This window comes from Nycticebus coucang, chromosome 6 (assembly GCF_027406575.1).
Source record: "Nycticebus coucang isolate mNycCou1 chromosome 6, mNycCou1.pri, whole genome shotgun sequence".
Taxonomy (NCBI): domain Eukaryota; kingdom Metazoa; phylum Chordata; class Mammalia; order Primates; family Lorisidae; genus Nycticebus; species Nycticebus coucang.
Genome location: NC_069785.1, coordinates 77,299,240 through 77,318,679, shown reverse-complemented (window position 1 = coordinate 77,318,679; position 19,440 = coordinate 77,299,240). Strand labels below are relative to the sequence as shown.

At 46.6% G+C, this 19,440-nt stretch overlaps 1 protein-coding gene across 6 annotated transcripts in view; it reads right to left on the bottom strand.

Moving 5' to 3' along the window:
• ARID3B (AT-rich interaction domain 3B) overlaps positions 1-19,440 on the bottom strand; it is a 72,151-nt gene that overhangs the window by 26,005 nt on the left and 26,706 nt on the right. For all 6 annotated transcript variants that reach the window (XM_053593021.1, XM_053593023.1, XM_053593024.1 and 3 more), the window contains exons 3-4: positions 16,132-16,203; positions 15,857-15,929 (exon numbers count right to left, since the gene is read on the bottom strand). In XM_053593021.1, coding sequence (XP_053448996.1) covers positions 15,857-15,929; positions 16,132-16,203 — 145 coding nt within the window. The remainder of the gene's footprint in view (positions 1-15,856; positions 15,930-16,131; positions 16,204-19,440) is intronic.

Genomic DNA, 19,440 nt, shown 5'->3' with positions numbered 1-19,440 from the left:
ATGAGGCCAGCTTGAGCAGAGAAGGGTTGCTTGTTTCTGCTTTTCCTGCTTCCTTCCCCTTGGGGCCGGCAGGGATGGCAATCTTGCCAATTTATTTTTTTCCCAATCTGTCACCCAGGCTGGAGTACAGTGTCATCATAGCTCGCTGCATTCTTGAACTCCTGGGCTCAAGTGATCTTCCTGCCTTACCATCCCAAACAGGTGGAACTCCAGGCATGTACCACCATGCCCAGCTGATTTTTAAATTTTTTGTAGAGTCAGGGGCTTGCTATGTTCCCAATGCTGGTCTTGAACTCCTGGCCTCAAGCAATTTTCCCCTTCCAAAATGCTGGGATTACAGGCGTGAGCCACTGCACCCCGCTCCCCCATTTTTTGGAGTCAGGGTCTCCTCTGTCACCCAGGTGGAGTGTAGTGGCATCATCACAGCCCACTACAACCTCAAACTCCTGGGCTCAAGGGATCCTCCTGTCTCCACCTCCCAAGTCAGTGGGACTATAGGCATAACCAGGCCTCTTTTCTAAGTGTGGGAAGGAGCTACTGATCTCAAAGACTTTGTCTTCACTTGCTAGTCTTTGAAGGATCAAAGACAAAGGTGTCACTGAATTAAATCCCCAAAGTCATACATAAAATATCAATATCAAAGGACCACTAGTATATTCCTAAAATACATAACTCATGTGTTGGGTAACTTCTCCCTGTGCTGTTCTAGACAGTGACTCTTCCCCTCTACTACAAAGACAAAGACCTGATGTGGCAGAATCAGGCCCCAGCAGGACAGGCTAACATCCACCTCCTTTTGGAGGCCTGTCTGCTTAAGCACATCACAACCTTGGTGAGTACACACCTTCCATGACATCACCTGAACCGTTTAGGAGGACTACTCCCAAGGTCACTTGCACAGACCTGCTAAGCTCAAGTTTCCTGGACATCTTCACATGTGTGACCTCTTCCTTTCCAAGTCACACTGGGCCCACTTTCACTTTCCTAAATTAGCTCCCCTTTCCCACCATTTCCATTTTGTTCTAGCAACACCGTCATTCTCTGAGACTATCCAGGAGCCTCAGCACTGGCACCTCTCCTCTCCTTTTTGCCCATCTTTAGTTGGTAGGAGATTCCATGGATTCATCCTTTGATGAATCCTTTCAAAAGAATCTTCCTTTCCAGGTTGCAGCCATAACCCTGGACGAGGCCCTCATGGGTGCACATCAGATGCCTGCAGCAGCCTAGCAGCCTCTCATCTGTAGTTCAACTTGCACACGGCAGCCAAACAGTCTTATTAAAATACTACTCCTATCATATTGCTTGCTTTTTTTTTTTTATTTAAAAACTTACAAGGCGGCAGGGTGGCGCTTGTGGCTCAGTGAGTGGGGCGCTGGCCCCACATACTGAGGGTGACGGGTTCAAACCCGCCCCCGGCCAAACTGCAACAACAACAACAAAAATAGCCAGGCGTTGTGGTGGGTGCCTGTAGTCCCAGCTACTTGGGAGGCTGAGGCAAGCCCAGGAGTTGGAGGTTGCTGTGAGCAGTGTGATGCCACGGCACTCCACCGAGGGCGATAAAGTGAAACTCTGTCTCTACAAAAAAATACAAAAAAACCTACAAGGCTAGATGCAGGGCCTCACGCCTGTAATCCTACCACTCTGGAAGGCTGAGGGAGGTAGATGATTGCCTGAGCTCAAGTGTTCCAGACCAGCCTGAGCCAAAGCGAGATACCCCTACTCCATCTCAAAAAATAGCCAGGCATTGTGGTGGTGCCTGTATTCCCAGTTACTTAGGAGGCTGAGGGAAGAAAATTGCTTGAGCCCAAGAGTCTGAAGTTGCTATGAGCTGTGATGCCATCGCACTCTACACAGGGTAACAAAGTGAGACTCTGTCTCAAAAAAAAAAAACAAACACCCAAAAACAAACCTACAAAGACTCTGTATTGTGCACCTATCCCACCCTACGTGTCCCCAATGCTTCCTTAAAAGGCCATGCTGTATTTCCAGCATACCCCAGCAAGTCACTCTCCAGTTAACTGGGCCTTCTCCTTATCACCCTCAAACTAAGCTCATGTCTGCTTCTACCTTACCTTCCCTCCAGGAAAAATTTTCTAACTACTCCAGTTCATATATGTTTCTTTCCTCTCAGAATTTTTATCACACCCCTAAAAGTTCAGTAAATAATTGTTCTCTATTTGTTTCATGTATGTTCATTTGGTACCCTGGGATGACTGTTAGCTCTATGAAGGCAGAAACTGTCTTTCCTTCACCATGCCAAGAATATTGCAGTGTTTAATAAATTAACCTACCACACAGATTAAAAAAAAAAATCCTCAGATGGCTCAGCTCCCATAGCTCAGTGGTTAAGGCGCCACGCACATACACTGGAGCTGGCAGGTTCGAACCTAGCTCAGGCCTGCTGAACAACGACAACTACAATAAAAAAATAGCCAGGTGTTATGGCAGGTGCCTGTAGCTCCAGCTACTTGGGAGGCTGAGGCAAAAGAATTGCTTAAGCCCAAGAGTTGGAAGTTGCTGTGAGCTGTGACGCCATAGCACTCTACTGAGGATGACACAGTGAGATTCAGCCTCAAAAAAAAAAAAAAAACAAAATCCTCAGAATCAAAGCAAATAGCTCTGTGGTAACTCAATTGGGAGTCTTCTTTTTAAGTTGCATTTTTTTTCCTTTTTTTTTTTTTTTTTTAAAGAAATGAGATCTTGCTCTGTTGCCCAGGCTTGACTCAAACTCCTGGGCTCAAGAGATCCTCTCACCTCTGGCTTCCAAGTAGGTGGGACCTCAGGTGTACACCACTGCACCAGGTTCAACTGGGGATCTCAAATACATTTGCTTTCTGCCTATGATGTGCCTGCTGAGATCCTCACTAGCTGTACGTGTCTGTGTGCCCCACCCTCCAATCCCCGAACAGAAGTCACCTCCTCTCATTAGGGTCATGACCCTTATTAACCAGATAGGGAAACTGAGACCCAGAGTGGTTAAGCTTTTTGCTTCCAGGGCCTACAGTAAGAAAACCAGCAAACAGGAAAAGAATAGATGGAGGGTTGGGGATTTTGAGAGGGCAAAGAAACCATGACTCTTTAGCACAGACCAAAGCGAGGGGAAAGCAGGTGCCAAAGTGCATGAGGCGGCTGGATGTGTGACAGACAAAGAACACATGTGGCTGAGTGCTGAATCAGCACAGCAGGGCTTGTCTAGCTGAGGAAGTGCTGTCCTTCAGAAGGTCACCTAGGACAGTCAGATACCACATGGCTCTGGAACTCTGTGAAAAGCTTTCAGAGTTTGCACTATTTTGTTTTGAATCTCTCCAATGGTAACAAATCTTCAAACAGAGAGAATACATTTTACTTTTAGAAATGGCCATCATTCATTTGGAGGGAAGCCAGGTGAATAGGATGAAGGGACCAGGCTGTTCGTAATATTTTTGACTGAAGGTGGGCTATGGACACATATCACGATGAATTTTCTAGTTTGGCTCCAACTGCCTTAGAAGGCAACTTCCCAGAGAGGAATTACGAACGCATTTTGAGTAGTCATTGGACTGTCTAGCCATTGGAGATTGACTGCTTCAAAGGACAACATTGTTACAGATATAAAAATTTCCTTCCAATTAGCTTCTTTATAGTCATACTCAAGTGCGACTGTATCAGACTGAGAACTTTTAAGGCAAGAGAAACAGTGGTAGATCCATGATCTGAGAAGATAAGGAAGTGTCAAAGCTGTGTCTAAAATCAAGGCTGGAACCTAATGAGTAAGTGACCTCTTCCCAGCATCTGCAGAGGGGAGAATAGACTGCTGGGAATTGTCTCCTTATCGCACGGAGAAAACACAAAGAGGTACACTGGAGACCCTGGTGGTGGTCCCTGCACCCCTGCTCCAAGGCCCAGCTCCATACTGGGCATATTGGGGAGCCTGCTTTTTCCCTCACCCCAGACTGGGCTCTCCTCACACCTATGCCCATGCCCTGGCAGGTGCCCTAGTCCCAAAGATCAAATGGGTAAGGGGACTGGGCTACTTCTTCCCTGTGGGTGGCCCTCTGTTAAACCGTAAAAGCGTCTTCAGTGCAGGCTAGCCCCTCAGTACCAGCAGAAACTAATATCATGCTATTTTGAGAGCTAGCTCTAAATGAGTGTGTGATTCTCTCACATTATCCAAATAATCTGGAGACAAAACCTGCCCTGGTTTCAATTATTTGGACAACTAAGAGAGGTGGAATCTTCAGATTGGTCTTAGCATGCTTAATGGACCTGGTAGCCATTTCCCTTGTCCAAAGCAGATTCTACTGTGAAGAAAGAGCTGAGTTTACCTGCCTAAAGGAGAACCAGTACATAATACTGAGGGGTGGCCACGGGGAACTGACAGTTTCAGACCTTAGTTTCCCTACCTGTGAAATGAGGATTTGAACCAGATGACTTTCAGTTCTAACATCTTATGAGTCTATGAGTAAAAAACCATGGAATTAATCACTTCCATAGACTCCCTTGGAAAAACCATGGAATTAATCACTCCATAGACCAAAGGGAGAGTGACCTGGTTTTAAGAACTTGCCTTAATTATGGAATAATGTTGCCAAGTGACCTTGAAACAAATGGTTTGGGATCTTCTCTGTAAAGGCTTTCTATGTGGCTTAAGGCCAGGTCCATGAAGTTCATGTCCACTAGCAATGGCCCCCCCTTCCCTAGCCCTTTAGGGAAGGGAACCCAGGGTCTGGACTATATTCTATCTTCTTCTAAGGAAGACCTTCACCTGAGAGTCTTCTGTTTACTATAAATGTAAAAGCAACCTGCAGAGTGCTGGGAAAGAGGCAAACACCCACTGCAGGGAGTTCTTTGTGGGTCACTGGTGTTGGCCCTGCAGGAGGCTGAATCTCTGACCTAGTCACGCCTCTGAGGGGGGAAGCCTGCAGACTGTCAGTCACTGCTATCAAAGCAGGAGCTGGATTGAGGGTAATTAATCATGCTCACTCTGACAGGAATCCAGGGCCTTATCTGTACCCCAAGAAGTGCCGCTGGTCTCCAGTTCCCACCTCAATAAAGGAGACTGACAGTTGTAACAAAGAGGCTCCTTATCAGATTTCAGACAGGGAGCCTGAGGCAGCTCCAGAGGCGGATGTAAAAGGCTTTTATGAGGGCCACAGGCCCAGTGAAGCTGGCAAGACTCCTGGAGCGTTAGCCCTTGTTGGTGAGAATTCTGCTGGGCACTGCCACTAGCACGCCAGAGCTGTGACTGGGGGCTGCCAGGGCAAACAAAGCTGCTCCTTAGCACTTTGTTTTTCTTCCTGCCACTCAGACAACAGAGATATAGGGTTGAGGGCAGAAGAGACAGCCCCTCTGGCTCTAGAGACAAAGATGGGAGACTACAGAGAACTGGTGGGCAGGCACTTGAGACAGACTCACATGGCTGCCTTCCTGCCTCCTGGTTAGAGGGCCCAGGACCCAGGGTGTGGCCCTGCCAGGGACGCTCGTTGCTTTTTCTAGGCTTTGAAAAAGAGCATTATCACTTCCATAGCCTGACTGTCAAGAAAGCTGACCAATGAGCCTAAAAGAAGACAGCCCCATGTTAAGCAGGGAACATATACAGGCCAGCAGGCCTCCTGACCACTCCTCTGCTCATTAATTCTTGCCCTGCTCTAGTCCTGCTTCCCAGAAACCAGCAGACAAATGACTGATGATTCTTTTCCCCTGGCTTGTTTATGTAGGAAATATCTCCCACTGAGAAATGGACAGCAGTGTTTGGCAATCTACGTGCAGTCTGTAGTTGGAGTGTTCCACAAGACGGTTGGCAAGGACATGCCCATATCCTAATATTGGACTAACCAGTATCCTTTTCGAGTTATTTCCAATTACTCACTGAGAGGGTCTACTTTACATCCGTGTGTTACAGCACATTAACCTTAAGCATGTGGCACACCAGATTTATAGTTCCCTATCTACTCATGTAACCATCCCTCACATCAACATATATGTTTCTAGCACCTTAGAAAACTTCCTCATGCCTCCTCCTTACCCACCCTGGAGGTAAGCATTATCCTGACATATATTTTCTCAGACTTTATATAAGTGGAATGATAATAGTATATATTCCTTTGTGTCTGGCTTCTTTTGCTCAACATTAGGCTTTGAATTACTCCAGCTGTATAAAGCAGTAGCTACTTCTTTTATATTGTGCAGTATTCCACCTTGTGATTATGCCACTTTTATTAATACGGATGTTTGGATTTTTTCAGTTTTGGCTATAACAAATGGTGCTGCTATGAACACTCTTGCAGGTGTCCTTCAGTGAACATAAGCATTCTTCTCCGTTGGGTACATATCCAGGAGTGGAAATGCTTGGGAACAGGGATGGCATATGCTTAGCTTTAGTGAATACCACCACACAGATTTCCCAAATGGTTGTGCCCACTTATACATGGGAGGAAGCTCTGGCTGCTATAGCCTAGAAGGCTTATTTTATTTTATTTTATTTTTGAGACAGAGTCTCACTATGGTGCCCTCGGGAGAGTGCCATGGCATCACAGCTCACTACAACCTCAAACTCTTGGGCTTAAGAGATTCTCTTGCCTCAGCCTCCCAAGAAGCTGGGACTACAGGTACCCGCCACAACGCCTGGCTATTTTTTGTTGTTGTTGCAGTTGTTTAGCTGGCCCAGGCCGGGTTTGAACCTGCCACCTTTGGTGTATGTGGCTGGCGCCATAACCATTGTGCTATGGGTACTGAGCCTGGAGACTAATTTTAAATTCATTACCTTTTATGATACTCCAGCCTAGATTAATCTCTTTAGCTGAAGTTCAACAATATGTGATACTGTACTCTGCTATGACTAATAATAAAATTATAGCCATGCCTGTGCCACCTCTTTCCGGTATTCTGAGAAGCTGGCTGAAGAGTCAGGAAGAGGTGCACTGTGGTTCCCTGCTGAGCCCGCCTCTAGGTCTCAGACCCGGCTGGGCTGGAGTCTCTAGGACAGGTGGAAGGCTGGCCAGGCAGGAACACACTTTCTGTCCTGGGCAGTGCACAGCTATCTGAGCTTCTACTGCAGTCTGTGCCACCAGACTCTCAAAACTCAGCGGAGTTTCCCCATAGGGTAAGTGGGCCAAATCCTCATTTTAACCTTTCACTATACCAATCCTTGGATGATTTACTGAATATTGGCTCATCTTAGAGCAAAAGAGGCAAAACTACCAAATAACTCAGTTTTACCATGTGCTAGAAGTACCCATAAAGATTTCGAAGGAGGAGAGGCTGAATTTAATGACAAAAGTGAGCTATTCAAATTAATTGTGCCTTTCAAAACCAGGCTCTCTTCCTACTATCATAGATAACTAGAGTTTTACAGGGTATTAAATACTTATTAAAAATGGAGAAAATTAAAACAGTATGCTTATCAAAAGCAGCTGGATGACTTAGAGAGAGAAAAATATCTAGCCTCAGATAAAGGGCTAAGCCTGACACTTAAAGATTTGCATTTTAGACTTTCATTTTGGAATAAAGTTAGAAAATGAAGCCCTAAAGCCTATTTCATCTGACAAAAACAATATATTTTAGTCTGTCAGGAAGGGTGTCCAGGGTACAGACCATTTTATTGCAAGATACAAAGAATATATGAGAAACTGCCTCCACCAAGAGGCAAAGCGATATATGTCATGAACATTTCCTTGCCTGAGATGGATAGATAAGCACACAACAGAAGGAAAAACACTCAAATTGCACTTTGAGCCAGACCAAGCCCTTTTCCCACAGTCAATTCTTTGTATATACACATTAAAAACAGATCCAACAATCCATTTGGGAAAACCAAGGTCAGTTTGCAGCCTTGAACAGAAGTGGTGGGGGCAGGAGGGCAGCTCTACCAGTCAGGTCTTGACAAAACTTGTCTTCTACAAGAACAAGCAGTCCTTAGCCTGGTGTGTCTAGATGGAGCAGGAAAAGAGCCTTGCTTGCAGGCATTCTGGGTATGTCTCCTCTACTCCCCACCCTACCCCTACAGCCTCTGTGCCACCGTGAATTGTCACACAGGCCCTTCCCTGAGACGAAGACTCTTCTTGCCCAGAGTACTACCTGTTAACCAGCTAGATGCTGTCAGACCTTCTACTGGACAGTGGTGTGTGGCAGCAGGATGGTCCTCTCTGTGGGGCTCCAAATGCTGCAGGGGAGACAAGGCTTGCCTGCTGCCCCAGAAGCAGTGATGGGGTAGGGAAGAAGTTTCTCAGAGGCAATACAGAGGGTAGACACTGGCCTGGGATTTAGGAGACCAGTGCTGAGTTCTCCATAACCTTAGTAAGTCACTTAACCTCGGGGCTGATTCTCCATGGCCATAGGTGATAACCTTTGCTCTCTCTAATCCAGATGGAGCTGTGGGGAGTAGCTTATCAGATAATGGGATCAAAGAGTCCTGTAAAGTATATGGGATAATAAAAATAATAGCAAAATTGGTGCCCATTGCTCAGTGGTTAGGATGCTGGCCATATACACAGAGGCTGGCGGGTTCAAACCCAGCCGGGGCCAGCTAACCAACAATGACAATTGCAATAACAACAAAAATAGCTGGGCGTTGTGGCGTGTGCCTGTAGTCCCAGCTACTTGGGAGGCTGAAGCAAGAGAATCGCTTACGCCCAAGAGTTTGAGGTTGCTGGCCACAGCACTCTACTGAGGGCAGATACAGTGAGACTTCGTCTCAAAAAAAAAAAAAAATCAACATCATCATCATCTTGCCTCTAAGAGCACAATTCTGTTTCACCTCCTAGGGAATAGGGAACAAAGCATTCTTCCTAGCTGATGAAGGAAAAATGGCATTGTTTATACATAGCCTTTGCTTATCAGACTTATAAATCAGTCCTTCCCCTTGGGCACTGAAACACTAAATAGAAAAATCTCTGAGAGAGTATGTCAGAAACCACCCACAGTGAGTTAAATTAGCTAGATGATCTTACTTAGAATTGTTTGGCTTTATTTTTGGTAAAAAGTTTATTTTTTGCACATATACACACACAACAAAAGGTAAACAAAAAGGGGCATCAGAATTCTGAAATCTAACCAACCTTTCCTAGAAAAATAGTCTGGGGGGGACAGAATCAAGGGCAACATTTTTTTTGAGACAGAGTCTCACTATGTCACCCTTGGTGGAGTGCCATGACATCACAGCACACAGCAACCTCCAACTCCTGGGCTTAAGCGATTCTCTTGCTTCAGCCTCCCAGGTAGCTGGGACTATGGGTGCCTGCCACAACGCACAGCTATTGTTTTTGTTGTTGCAGTTGTCATTGTTGTTTGGCAAGCTTGGGCTGGGTTTCTGGGTTTGAACCTGCCAGACCAGGTGAATGTGGCTGGTACCCTAGCCACTGAGCTATAGGCGCCGAGCCTCTAGGGCAACATGTTTAATTCAATTTGGCTTCAATCAGCAAAAGAGGAAACACATTACTCCCCAAGGAAAGGGGTGAAGATAATTTGGTCTTGAAGATTGTTGGTGTAGTTCTCATACAATTATTTTGACTGAAAATTGCTAAGGGGTTTTTCTTCTTTTGTTTTTTGTTCATTAAGGGTAGCTCAACAGCCAGGTGCTGTGGCTCACACCTCTAATCCCAGCACTCTGGGAGGCTGGGGAGAATAGAATGCTTGAGCTCAGGAGTTAAGAGACCAGCCTGAACAAGAGTGAGACCCCATCTCTACTGAAAATAGAGAAACTAGCTGGTTGTTGTGTGGGCACCTGTAGTCCCAGCTACTCAGGAGGCTGAGGCAGGAGGATTGCAGTGAGCTAAGATGATGCCATGGCACTCTACCTAGGTGAGACTGTCTCAACAACAAAAAAAAAGGCAGCTCAACAGACATAATCATGGACATGCAATAATTAAGGTAGAGGGCGGCGCCTATGGCTCAAAGCAGTAGGGTGCCAGCCCCATATGCCGGAGGTGGCAGGTTCAAACCCAGCCCTGGCCAAAAAGAAAACTGCAAAAAAAAAAAAAAAAAAAGTAATAATAACAATAATAACAACAATGGGCGGCGCCTGTGGCTCAGTCGGTAGGGCACCAGCCCCATATGCCGAGGGTGGCGGGTTCAAGCCCGGCCCCGGCCAAACTGCAACCAAAAAATAGCCGGGCGTTGTGGCGGGCGCCTGTAGTCCCAGCTGCTTGGGAGGCTGAGGCAAGAGAATCGCTTAAGCCCAGGAGTTGGAGGTTGCTGTGAGCTGTGTGAGGCCACGGCACTCTACCGAGGGCCATAAAGTGAGACTCTGTCTCTACAAAAAAAAAAAAAATAATAATAATAATAACAACAATATTAATTAAGGTAGAAACTTCCAAGTTAATTCTAGACCAATTCCTTCATTTTAAGATAAGGAAACTGTGGCCCCAGAAGGGCATGTATAGGTGTGTGTGTGTGTGTGTGATTTGCTCAAGATCCCAGGGAAGGCAAGAGTGCTAGCTAGCTCTGGCTTCGCACTCATCTGTAGAGGTCTGTCAACCTCCACAGGCCTTGGAACACAGTTGCAGCAGCACCATTTCCTGAGTGGGCAGGAAACAGCAAGCCTGAGGGCACCATCTCAGCCCACTCCACTCTTCTCAGGCTCCTCTTCTCAGGCACCCACTCCAAGATGCCCTGCTGGTGAGGGAGGGGGCTACCAGGGTGCAAGCCACCCTGATTAGCCTAGAAACCAAAGTGCCAACAGCTGAAAGGCCCATCTGTTGCAGTCAATTCATCTAAACATGTTAACAAGCGAGAGACAAGGATGGCACAAAGCAGCAGTTACAGCCTGTCCCCTTCTATTGGGACAGCTGTTTTATCACCTACAGCTGCAGTCATTTGGGACAGCCTGCTGCGTGCTGTCTCCCTTGGAGCCCTGTCTGCTTCCTCTGTGAGTATAACCCACTGTGTCAAAGCTGCCTGGCCCCACTTTCAGCCCAGCTGGGCATCAGCAGGCCTTTCAAATCCAGGCTGTTTCCAGCGGCCCCTGTGAAATCTACTGCTTATCCTTCACATTAGCTCAGGAGGCTGACCTGCCAACCTGCTAGTGAGGTCTATGAGGCTTTTCCTTGGCTCTAGCTAAAGATCTGCCTCTCAAGTGCCCCAGTCTCTCCACTTTGGGAGTGACAAATATTAAGTCACAAACGTCTAGGGGCCCTTGATCTCACCAGTCTGTGAAGAGCTTCACAGTAAGCTTCATGTGATTAAAAGTACAATTTGCTACCAGCCCTCTTGAACTACCCACTCTAATTCAGACCACCTGTCAAAGGTTCGCCATGAAGACGATCACTGTGAATTTAAAGGGAACAACCTCCACATTATCTCCTGTCTCGGCCTGTCCTCCCCAGCCCCAAAACAAGGTTACAGCAAGATTCCTGAAATATCCTGTTTTGTCTTCCATAACTTGGGTATGTCCTTAGACCGAAGTGATAATTTCTTGTCCAAACATGGCTTTTCAGATTCTAATGCCAGCTGACCCTTCCAGGACAGTTTCTGGTTCCAGGTCACAGATAAGAGTTCTTCCAGCAGTGCCACAGCCATACGTGCCACAGCATTTCTGCCTCCACCTGTGGGGTTGCCCCTGATACCCTGGAGCCACAGCTCCCCTCAGAGGCTTTCTCTGTCCTCAAGCCCTGGATGGGGTTCCAGCACCCACTCCTTTGGCATTCAGTCACAGGAGGGGAGCTCACAACACTGCCTAACACAGGCCCACTCTCAGATACCTGACAAGAGGTAAGATGACTTCCATAAAAAGTTTTCTTCTGTGGAGGAAATTTTTAGGGGTGTCCAACCTGCGGCACGCAGGCTGCATACTGATTATTTGAGGATTGTTTTGCTTATCTGTGATGTTGGGTATCCGGAAAAGTATGTATGGACCTTTTTCTCTGGTTCATCAGCTTTTGTTGGTGTTTGTGTATTTAATGTGTAACCTAAGGGAACTTTTTTTTTTTTTTTTTTTGAGACAGAGTCTCTCTCTATTGCCCAGGCTAGAGTCCTGAGGCATCAGCCTAGCTCACGGCAACCTCAAACTCCTGGGCTTAAGAGATCTTCTTGGCTCAGCCTCCCAAGTAGCTGGGACTACAGGTGCCTGCCACACGCCCGGCTAATTTTTTCTATTTTTAGTAGAGACAGGGTCTCACTCTTGCTCAAGCTGGTCTGGAACTCCTGATCTCAAGTAATCCTACCATTTTAGCCTCCCAGAGTGCTAGGATTATAGGTATGAGGCACCTCACCCAGCCTCCAAGGTAACTCTTACTCTTCTAATCGGCAGCAGAGAAGAAAAAGACTGGACACCCGTGTTTTAGATCTTTACTCTTTCCCATCCTTCTGTGGCAGAGGGTCTCAACAGTGTGCAAATATGCTCCCCCGCCCCCGAAGATATTTACAATGTCTAGTGACATTTTTGGGTTTGTGACCAAGGCTTGCTATTGGCACCTAGTGGGTAAGGCCACAGATACTGCCAAACATTCTACAGTGCACAGGACAGCCCCCACATGTGTCCCAAAAGTCAACAGTGCTAAGGCTGAGAAACCTTGTATTAGAGTAACTAACCAGGAGAAGACGGAACAGACTCTCTTCCATTGGTTATGTCAGCAAATAGTGAAATACTTGACACAAGTGCTGAAGACAGGTCAAAGACTTACTCAGGACTTGAATAATGGTAAATTGAAATTATCAAAGGGAGTCACTTATTCCTCCTTTGGGCTCACTCAGTGGCTGCAGAACAGCAGGAGATGAAATAAAGACTTCTCTCCTCTGCCTCTCAACTACAAGGCAGCTGGCTAAAGGATGCAGATAGCAGCTTGGCTACTCGCATGTGATAAGCTGAGTCAAGAAAACCACAAGACAGCAAGTTGTGGCAGATCACTCAAGCTCAGGAGTTTGAGCAGCCTAAGCTAGAGCGAGACCCCATCTCTACTAAAAGTACAAAAACTAGCCAGGCATTATGGTGGGCGCCTGTGGTCTCAGTTACTTGGGAGGCTGAGGCAGGAGGATCTCCTAAGCCCAGGGGTTTGAGGATGCTGTGAACTATGACGCCATTGGACTCTACCCAGGGCAACAGAGTGGGAGGACTCTGTCTCAAAAAAACAAAACGAGGGCGGCGCCTGTGGCTCAGTGAGTAGGGCGCCGGCCCCATATGCCGAGGGTGGCGGGTTCAAACCCAGCCCCGGCCAAACTGCAACAAAAAAATAGCCGGGCGTTGTGGCGGGCACCTGTAGTCCCAGCTACTCGGGAGGCTGAGGCAAGAGAATCGCGTAAGCCCAAGAGTTAGAGGTTGCTGTGAGCCGTGTAACGCCACGGCACTCTACCGAGGGCGGTACAGTGAGACTCTGTCTCTACAAAAAAAAAAACGAAACCAAAAAACCCAACAAGATGGGTGGTGCCTGTGGCTCAGTGGATAGGGCACCAGCCCCATATACTGAGGGTGGCGGGTTTGAACCCGGCCAGCTCAAACAGCAGTGACAACTGCAACAAAAAATAGCCAGGCATTGTGGTGGGCACCTGTAGTCCCAGCTACTCAGGAGGCTGAGGCAAGACAATCGCCTGAGCCCCAGGGTTGGAGGTTCCTGTGAGCTGTGATGCCACAGCACTCTACTGAGAGCAACAAAGTGAGATTCTGTCTCAAAAACAAAGAAACAACAACAAAAAAACCCCAACAAGACTGCTAATATAGCAAGGAGTCCTGAGCACCTTCCTACCTGGCTCTATGCTAATGTGGGTGACACTAAGCAATCAAAGTATGGCATCCTCGAGAAACTCCTACTCTAGTGGTGACACAGAGTGGTAAACAATCACTGATCTTCACTCTTGGCTAGGCTGATCTAACTCCTATTTCCCTTTAAAAATCCTGGGAAGGGAGAAAACAATAAAGTAGAAAATAAAGCACTGGAGCTACACTACTGATTAAAATCTATATTGCTATGGTAGCCCCTTTGAGACAGGATCAACTCCTCAGTTTGTACCAGCTGGGCTTGTGGAGCTTGTAAATAATTAAAAGGTAATTGGAAGGGAGACCAAAGTATTAAATGGATTTCTCTCTCTCTGGGTAACTAGGGAGTTTCATAGCTGCCAGTCACATTATCTTTTAGGATTATATTCTTGTTTTATACTGACACATACAGCTCCAGATAACAGCTGGAGGAGTAAACTAATTAGGGCTGCTTAGACTGCTTTGATAGGCCTGGAGATTGGTAGAAACCAAGACTCAAAACTTTTTACTGCCTTTTTATGCAAACTAGCAGTAATAGGCATGCTACCAAAAAAGCAAAAAGGCTTTGGCAGGTAAAGGAAGTGGAAAGAGATGGAAGGAGAGAAGGAGAGGGAGAGGGAGGAAAAGGGAGGGAAGGGGGAAGAGAAAGACACAGAGGGAGAAGGGGGAGAGAAAGGGAGAGGGCGGAGAGAGGGGGAGTGTGGGGAGAGGGATAAATTAACACAGAATGTTTAACTGCTGGGGGCTACCATTATAACTCAGCCTTGGATAAAGAGGAGGATGTCATTCCCAGGTCTCAACAAAGTTGCTGACACAGACATCAAGGGATGCATGATCAGACACATACAAGCAAGATCCTGGGGAAAAGTTTGGTGAGAATAGCTCTCTCCTACGTCTTTGTCCTGAGGATGATGTTGGTGAAGCCATATAAGTTGCTGAGGACCTTCTAGAGAGGGTGGGGTTCTGGCCATGCTTCTTGAGGGTTGTCCTGGTTGGTGAACCCATTGCTATGACGGATATAAAGCCAGGAAGCTAAGTCACTGGGCTCAAGATTCAGTCATGCCACGGTCTACAGTGGAGACGGCTATGAGGATGCATTATAAAGCACAGGCCATTGTACCCTACAGTTAAACTGCAGGAATATTCCAACCAAGCCAGCGTATGCAAAACCAAAAGCCAAGGGATAAGAAAAAAAGAGTTGTCCTTTCCTTTTTATGAATCACTTTAGACCCTCCCCCAAATTCCTGAGTGGCCTCTATTCTTTCACTTACCTTTCTCAGTCTCTCTAAGATTAGATATACAAACAAAAACCCCATATGCTAGCTTAAGTGAAGCTGAGGGCACCTATACAGCTAAAATGAAAGTATATTTGAGGGCAGCGCCCATAGCTCCGTGGGTAGGGCACTGGCCACATACACCCAGGCTGGCGGGTTGGAACTTGGCCCCGGACAGCTAAACAACAATGACAACACAACAACAAAAAAATATCTGACGTTGTGGTGGGCACCTGTAGTTCCAGCTGCTTGGGAGGCTGAGGCAAGAAAATCACTTAAGCCTAAGAGTTTGAGGTTGCTGTGAGCTGTGATGCCACAATACTCTACTGAGGGTGGCATAGTAAAACGCTGTCTTGGCTCAGTGCCTGTGGCTCAAGCGGCTAAGGCTCCAGCCACATACATCTGAGCTGGTGGGTTCGAATCCAGCCTGGGCCTGCCAAGCAATGACGGCTGCAACCAAAAAATGGCTGGGCGTTGTGGTGGGCGCCTGTAGTCTCTGCTACTTGGGAGGTGGAGGCAGAAGAACCGCTTGAGCCCAGGAGTTGGAGGTTGCTGTGAGGTGTAATGCCAGGGCACTCTACCCAGGGTAACAGCTTGAGGCTCTGTCTCAAAAACAAAACAAAAAAAACTCTGTCTCAAAAAAAAAAAAAAGTATATTTGAATCTGAAATGACTCCAGAGACCAGTTAATTAGAAGAAGAGAGAGAAAGATAAGGTAGGGTGGAATGGGGGTGATCGTTTCATCCATTTTTTGCCAAGGTCCCCTCTGCCCTCTTCAGTCTGGCTGTCAATTACCTGGCTAACTCTAGAACCAATCAGCAGTAAGTGTTCTTTGTTCAAAGACAGCTAACAGGGACTAGCACAGAGTAGGCATCAATAAATATTCACTGAACTGAAATGATGGTAGACTGCACACTCACCCCTCTTCTGCATAAAGATGAAGAGGTCATCCAGGAATTCTTTCCTTTCAGGATCACCGTCCAATTCATACAGCTGCAATCCCGATCCCCCACGAAAAAAACACAATGAAAAGTTCCATCTTGCTACGGTAAGTGTTATATCAGAGATATTACAACTACCTAAGTAATTACAGATGTGACTCACTGGCCCCTCCTGTCCTTATTCCTTGTGAATCAGACACCACCCCTTAATGCAGAACTGCCCCTTTCCTTACCACAAAGGAAATATTACAGACCTTGGCAAAATCTCGAGAGATCTCTCTTCCTCGGCCTCCATCTGTATCATCACTCCAGGTCAAACCACCATTCTAAAAGGGAACAAAACATAAAGTTGACAGGAGAACAGGAGGAGAAAAAGTGGTAGAAGGCAGGGCAATCATCTAGGGCAGTGGTTCTCAACCTTCCTAATGTAGCAACGCTTTAATACAGTTCCTCATGTTGTGGTGACCCCCAACCATAAAATTCTTTTCATTGCTACTTCACAACTGTAATTTTGCTACTGTCAGGAATTGTAATGTAAATATCTGATATGCAGGATGTATTTAGGCGACCCCTGTGAAAAGGTCATTTGACCTCCAAAGGGGTCTCGACCCACAAGTTGAGAACCTCTGATCTAGGGGGAAGAGGTTCTTAGCAATGCTGGTATCCTGATTCACACTATAAAAGACTACTCAGGTGACCACCTCTGCCACCCTTAGCAGGAAACCTTTTTGCTTTTGATCATGGTTCCAAAATAAGAGGGAATCAGGTGGAAGATTTCACCTTGTTGGAAAAAAATGGGTGTCATTTATCCTAGGTGATCCAGGAAGAGGAGGACACAAAGGCCCACGTTGCAAAGAATCTGCTCATCCCCAGGCTGATCTTCCAGAAGCCATCACTGAGAAGTACCAATTTTCTTTTCTTTTTTTTTTTTTTTTTTTGAGACAGTGTCACTATGTCACTCTCAGTAGAGTGCCGTAGCATCCCAGCTCACAGCAACCTCAAACTCTTAGGCTCAAGCAATTCTCTTGCCTCAGCCTCCCAAGTAGCTGGGACTACAGGCACCTGCCACAATGCCCAGCTATTTTTGGTTGCAGTTGTCATTGTTGGTTAGCTGGCCCAGGCCAGGTTCGAACCCACCAACTTTGGTGTATGTGGCTGGCACTGTAACCACTGTGCTACAGGCACCGAGCCTGAGAAGTATCAATTTTCTGTAGGCTATGAAGATCCCTAGCCTGGTTTCCCACAATACACTGTAAATGTGGGATAAAGGCCAAAGGGATCTCAGAGTTGTAGCCTCTCAGTTAAGTCTTTTTTTTTTTTTTTGTAGAGACAGAGTCTCACTTTACCACCTTAGGTAGAGTGCCATGATGTCACAGGACTCACAGCAACCTCTAGCTCTTGCGCTTCCGTGATTCTCCTGCCTCAGCCTCCCGAGCAGCTGGGACTACAGGCACCCGCAACAACGCCCGGCTAGTTAAGTCTTACCATTAGAAGTCCTAGCCTAGAGTTAAGAGCTCCTTAGTAACATGAGGGCCACCACAGCCTGAGATCGCTCCCCAGCTGCAGACTGTGCGAGGAGGGTGAGAGATCATTTTCACTAAAGAAATAACACATACTGGGCGGCGCCTGTGGCTCAAGGAGTAGGGTGCTGGCCCCCTATACTGGAGGTGGTGGGTTCAAACCCAGCCCTGGCCAAAAACAAAAGAAAACAAACAAAACAAACAAACAAAAAATAACGCAATATATTTTAAGTTATTAGGTTAAACCAATAGCTTTCACGTGAATGGGAGGAAATGGAAAACAGGCCTTTGTGTATTCTTTAAGTTGGCTTCCTACCTTTATTTAGATGGACAACTCTTATTCCTCCAATCAGGCATCTCTTCTCTGGGAAGCCCTCCCTTCACTCACAGCTACACTGAGCACTCTAGAAGCAATCTCTGTCCACTTCTAGCTCAGAATTTAATTGTATTACTTTGGAAAAATCTATCACCCCCCCCCCAAAATGATAAGCTCCTGGAGAGCAAAGGTATCTTTGTCCCCATTCAACACACAGCCCATTGCCTGGCACATCAATTAAGCCCTCTCAAAAAAATATACAAACACACATACCCAAAATCCCCATGCCGGTGGGGAGCATGACATCTCGTGTATGATTCCCTACTCATCCCCAACTCTCTGGTCAGTGGAGGACCCAGTGGATGGGATTGGATGCACTGAGTCCAGAACACTCATTTCTCCCTGAGACCATGGGCATATGCATGTGCATGCCACCGCCCCACTGGCTTGGGTGTGTATGTAGTGGGGAGGACATATGGAGTGAGGGGGCAGAGTTTTCTTGGGAGAAAATTCTTTGGACTGCATGGGATCTCGTTCTAAAACCATGCCAATGAGACAATGGCCTGGTCAAATTCCATTGTCTCCCACCTTCTCCTGTAATAAAGCAGGAGGCACTATTTAGTTAAAATTTCAGGTCATCCTTTGCTTCCCTTACTCAAAGTGGGCTCTGAGATGCAGCAGCTCAGCACATACTGAGGGAAGTATAACCAACGAGAAGTGACACCCTATCAGCTGAAATGAAACAGGCTGCACCAGACGGCTTTCCTGCTTATCTAGTTAAAGGCGCTGTGTAAGGAAGTGCTCGGTAAATGCTATCAGAATGTGCAGTATCATCTCCCAAGACAGACACAGAAAGCTTCCTATAGCACTTTCAGCTTAGGGAAGCCAGTAACCAAGGAGGAACATTGTCTAATAAAGAAAAAAAAGCTAAAACTCACCCCACATTGTAATTACTGTCACAAGAAATCTGGTCTCATCTGTTGGCAACTAGCACAATGAATAATCAAGATGAATTATGCCTGTCAGGTCAGCAAAACCAGACAGAGTTACATTCCCCCTTTCAAAGGATTCAGTAGGTTGCCCTAATGCCCAGTGATTTTGTTTGAGCCAGTAATTCCTGCTGGAAAGTCAATTATCCTGGGAGCCTCTATCGGCTGAAAGACATTTAATAGGGGATCATTGCTGCTTCTGTTATGTCAGCTGTTTACTGCAGCAGCTAGATTCCCAACTCTCTCTGGCCAGAGCTCTGAAGCTGATCAAGTTCACAGGAGGATTCTTTCTATACCAGTCACCAAGAGAAATGAAAACACCGCTGTTTTTTGCTAATTACAGTAACTTCCAGGCACTCTGAATGCTTACTCAAACCATTTAACATTCAGTTGGGTAGAGAGGACAGAATCCACAACCCAGAATCTCAGACAGGGCTGTCCACAGCAGGAGAGGAGTGTGAAAACAAGCATGCCCGTGTGACCACTATGTGACTATGTGTGAAAATAAACACCCAAGTGCTGAGAGCTCAGCGCTAGGAACAGAGAAGAATGCCTTGGCTGGCTGGGAGCTGGGCTGGTCAGCTCCTCCAGGCTTCTCCAGCCCAGTCCAGACTGCAGGAAGGGATGGAGCAGCAGGGCAGTGAGACCTTGTACTAGCCGTAGCCCACTCAGTGTGACCCCTTTAGCTGGAAAGTCCTCCAGCTCAGTGACTACAAAGGACAAGGAGACAGTTAGAAA